The sequence below is a fragment of the Montipora foliosa genome, chromosome 4, assembly GCF_036669935.1.
Source record: "Montipora foliosa isolate CH-2021 chromosome 4, ASM3666993v2, whole genome shotgun sequence".
NCBI classification, from domain to species: domain Eukaryota; kingdom Metazoa; phylum Cnidaria; class Anthozoa; order Scleractinia; family Acroporidae; genus Montipora; species Montipora foliosa.
This window is the reverse complement of record NC_090872.1, coordinates 47087743-47092742: the sequence shown is the minus strand read 5'-3', so window position 1 is coordinate 47092742 and position 5000 is coordinate 47087743. Positions and strand designations below refer to the sequence as shown.

Genomic DNA, 5000 nt, shown 5'->3' with positions numbered 1-5000 from the left:
TAAAGGAGGTTCTTGAAATAGAATTTATCTGTGACTTGTTTCTTTGAGAAAATATATGTGGTATTTGTTGTGAATAATCACTCAATCTTAAAGAAAAAAGTGGAAATTATAAGACGTACACGTTCCGCTATTGCCAACATCTTCCAACATTTCACAAAAGTGTTTTTATTCATTTATTTATTTTAAAAAAATGCAAGTTAAATTGTAAATAGAAAAGAAGAAAAGAATGTTTGAAAAAAACAAATTGGCATTTTGGTGCGAAGACATTGGAGGACCTGTAGAAAAGAAAGCACTTTGTAAGATACTACTTTTGCTCTACTTTGTGTTGTACGAGGCCAAAAATACTTTTGAATGAAGATAGAAATTTTCCAGAAATTTGAAATAATTTGGGAAAAAAAAAGGAAGGCGACACCAAACCGTTGTGGCCAACACATCACGAATGCGCACAACCATTTCACCATTAACGGTCACATTAAGGGATCGTTGTGTCACAATATTTTATAAGTGAAAAACAACAACGAAAAAAGGTGACACACGCTAACACCAACCCGGTGTGGCCAACACATCACGCATGCGCATAACCATTTCACCCGGACAATTAGCAGCCATGGACAGCTGTTTTGGCATTGCTGGGCCTCATCAGCATGGCGTAGCTAACATACCAGGTGTTGGCCACACCGGGTTGGTGTTAGCGTCTGTCACCTTGCTTTCTTTGTTTTTTTTTTTTTTTTTCACTAAGAATAAATAAATCTTTTTGGTTACTAAAAAAATAATAAATATTTATTCCATGAGCGTACGTTGGATATGAGATGGTAAATAGCGAACGAGATGGGAAGCGCCGAGTCGGCTTTAACCAGTCTCGTATCCAACAAACGGGAATGTAATAATTGTTTTATTAAATTATCATTAAATTCTGAACGCTTGGACACTTGCAAACTGAGGCCAATCAGCTTCCAGATTGGCAACACGTGACACAATCAGTTTCCACATTAGGTCATATGAGGGGCGGATCTAGAGGAGGGGTGCAGGGGGTGTCCCTCCCCCTTCCGAGATGACCTGCGGCTTTCTAAAATAAGTAGTATTTTGCAAAAAAGACACCCGTCAGTTTAATCTTTTCTTACGGGCGCATCCCCTTCTAAGAAAATTCCTCTATTCGCCCCTGCATACGTTTTATGAGTTGATAACCGAGATTGAATGAACTAATCAGAAAGCTAGCAACGAAATATCCAAGGTTGAAAATTTAACAGTACTTTATATTTCCTTAATACAGGCAGGCAGAGAGTAACTCATTGTGAAACAGTCGGTATTCTGCGAGACCAATTTTTTTTATTGAGGGTATGGATGGGGTTAACTGATAGTTGACATTCTGCCAAACCTTTAACTGTTTGCTGAGAAATGATATGTTTCTTAACTGATAGCTGAGAATTGGTGATGTGTTTTTAACTGTTAGCTGAGATATGGCCAAAAATTGAGCTGACAGCTGAGAAATAGGCAAAAATTGAGATGATAGCTGAGATTCCAGCAACCCCATCCTGACCCTATTTATTATGTAGTTGCTAGGAAGTGTCCAACCACATCTTGGAGTATTTTTATTTGTCCACAATCATTTGTTCACTTCTTTGCTATAAAGTTTGGCTGAAGTGCGCTATCATTAAAAAAAAAAAATAAAAATAAAATAAAAATAAAAAATAAATAAATAATAATAATAATAATAAACAATACATCTTGGGTTTACAAAAGCCGAGTTGCTTTTTCTTAAAATGTGGCTCACAGGTTCTTGGCGACATGTGGGGGCTTCGGCATGCGATATCCTCTTTTCAACTCTGCTACTGTCTTGGCCTCAGACCAATCAGGGTATGGAATGCCTCCTATTGATTGTCAAATGTTTTATTACGGTTTTTGTTGCAATGAAATACGATTTAGGGCTTTAATGGAAGATGGTGCCTGAAGGTGAACACAGACGATTCACAGTACTAATCACATAAACAAACAAAAACGTGAGAAATAACCAGTAACTCGTTAAAAAGCAAAGTGATTAAGAAGAAAAAAAGTAAGTTCAGTAGCTCGGAAAATTTCCATATAAATTCACCTTAAATAATAACAATTTTAGGTAGCGAGGGTTTAGAACTAACAAAAACCAACCAACAAACACAAACACAAAACCAAAAATACCACGGTTAGCCAGGGAAGATAACAATCGCACTCACACAACATTGTGATATCCCTCTTAAGACCTTTTAGATTAAAATCAATTTCATGGGTACCCACCAATTGTAAATATCTCATAGAGAACGACTCCAAAGGACCACCTGCAAGACAGAAACACAAACATACACACACACACGCTTTATTTAGGACTGGAGTGCATGGATGCATGGTGCAAGTTCAACTTCAAGTTCAACTTTAGCCTGCGTAGCAAGCGTTCCTTTTCGACAAAAAGAGCTTCGAAACGATTTTCCGCAAACTTGCAAGAAGACCCCCTATTTTTGAAAAACGCCCACCTTTTTATGGTTGACTTGACACACGCTGATTGACGTCTTATTAACAAATTAGCCAATAAAAGATAACCATGTTAACACATGTTGGCTTCCGACAAAACAAACCGAGGCACCGAGGAAACACCGAGTGATCAACGCACTGCAGAATTTGCCAGTGTGATTTTAAATGTTAAATTTGTAACAGCAGCTTCTAAGCCGGGTACGACTGGTTATGTTTCTTCTGAGAATTTGTTTAAACCATCGAAAAGAAACTTACGGGCAAATTCTAGCTGATATTTGCAGAGCGGTTGGAATAGGAGTTATCGAAAACAGCCAATTTTCAGAACTTGTAAGCAATCCATGCACTCGTAAAATACGAAATTTAGAACATATAAACTCGTACAGAGTTCGATGTGTAGTAAGTAAGGCCGTTAAATGCAAATCTCCAGTAAAGCTGACCATGAAACCATTCAAATAGGTTTAAGTTTAAAACTAACGACGATTTCAGTGCGACTTGCTGGCTATTTTGTTGGTGCAGAGTGGTTGACGAAATGGATCGTACTAAATCTCCTGGAAATTACAGGCAAACCTCCTCGCTAGTTTGATAATCCACAGTACGTTTTTGGTCAAATCGTCACGAAATCGTAGATGAAATAGCAAGTAAAAGTGCTTTAAAAAATCGAATAACTTTACAAAGGAGCCGCTTTCTTCTCACAATAATTAAGAGAAGATTTAACAGGCTGCGTAGTTGTCTTCATCTTGTCTCAATCCATGATATAGGACTCAAGCTTACATCAGGCAAGGTACGCAGAGAATTTGACGAATTTCCTTGATCCTGAAACATGTGAATTCTGATAGTTCGGAGGCATTTTATTAATTCATCCTGCGTAAATAAAGTATCTTTTGCAAGGGAGCGTAAAGCTCACTTCAGTTCAGTCCAAACTTTTCGTCGACAGTAAGCGCTGCCAAAGTTTTGTTAAATAACGATCGAATCTTTTGCTTTTAATGAATTACGGAAACGCCATAGCAGCTTCAGCTGACACGTAAATAATATTGAATTTCCCTTGATGGATATTGTCCAAGCAGTCCAGATTTTCATTTAAATTACAGGCTGTCATTCCCATAGAATTCACCTCAACCACTTACTTGCTCGCGTATTATGCTTTGAAATGGAGAAATAACGATGATACTCGAGAAGCCGGTTCTTCGTTTTAAGTCCTTTTATTTCGCACTCCGCACATCCAGACAAACATCTGAAAAATTAAGCTTTTTCCGAATCCTGTTGGCAAAACGGCCATTACATCTATACAGTTAAAGAGATGGCGCATTGACAGTTCTTTTTTCCTTTTCCATGTAAAACCCGAGACCCGATTCGCTTAGCTTCGACACACAATTCAAAACCTTCCACATCTTTCACCATTGCCTTTGTCACGCTAGAACTTAGGAGAAATATTTTGCTCCAGAATTTGTCACCTGTCAATCATTGTGACCGTGCCGCACCAATCAGAAGCCCCTGTTCGTGGGCGAACGGGTTTTTCAAAAATAGGGGGTCTTCTTGCAAGCGTTTCCTCGACCTCGTTCCCAGGGTCTCTCTTCTCTGCCTCCATTATCGTTGACGACAATGGACGCAGAGAAGAGAGACCCTGGGAACGAGGTTGGCGTTTCCTCAGCCTCTTGCCCCAACTTTCGCGCGGCCAGTTTGCGGAAAATCGGTTCGAAGCTCTTCTGTCGAACAGGAACGCTTGCTACGTAGGCTAGTTCAACTTCAAGTTTATTAACTTCTTATTACTGGGTTTCCTATGGCAAACCCAGTCGGAATCTGTGTTTAATTTCGTGGGTTTTTACTGGGTTGCCTATGGCAAACCCAGTCGGAATCTGTGTTTAATTTCGTGGGTTTTTACTGGGTTGCCTATGGCAAACCCAGTCGGAATCTGTGTTTAATTTTGTGGGTTTTTACTGGGTTGCCAAACCCAGTCGGAATCTCGGTTTTATTTCGTGGGTTTTTTACTGGTTGCCTATGGCAAACCCAGTCGGAATCTGTGTTTAATTTCGTGGTTTTTTTACTGGGTTGCTAAACCCAGTCGGAAGCTGCGTAGCGTTTCGTCGTTTTATTTTTTTCCGTGTCGGTAAAAGTCTTGCCTGTCACTCCCCTGCTTAATGGTGTCTTTGTGCTTAGAGTCTTCTGTGCGTATTTTGTTAGGTTTGATGGGGCTGGGGTAATGCGTAGATTTCTCTGGTGCACACGGGAGGACATTTAATTATTAACCTGGAATGGCGTTGAAAGTCATGGTAACGCAAATGGGGTTTTAGTGCATCTTTAAACAAAATATGCCCTTATGGAGCTCAAGAACGGAACGTCAATTGGATAAACAACTTAGGCGATGAAAAATAAATACCTGGAATCTTTAAAGCGACGAGTAATGGTCTTCGACAACAATTTCATTTTTTGCCGTTGGATATCAAGTAAGCTTTAGCTTGGTACTATATACAACACTGAAGTCAAATGGCAATTCTTTTATGGAT

At 39.3% G+C, this 5000-nt stretch overlaps 1 protein-coding gene across 1 annotated transcript in view; it reads right to left on the bottom strand.

Moving 5' to 3' along the window:
- LOC138000873 (tyrosine kinase receptor Cad96Ca-like) overlaps window positions 1–5000 on the bottom strand; it is a 38629-nt gene that overhangs the window by 9182 nt on the left and 24447 nt on the right. The window contains exons 6-7 of the mRNA XM_068847549.1: window positions 2269–2309; window positions 1772–1868 (exon numbers count right to left, since the gene is read on the bottom strand). Coding sequence (XP_068703650.1) covers window positions 1772–1868; window positions 2269–2309 — 138 coding nt within the window. The remainder of the gene's footprint in view (window positions 1–1771; window positions 1869–2268; window positions 2310–5000) is intronic.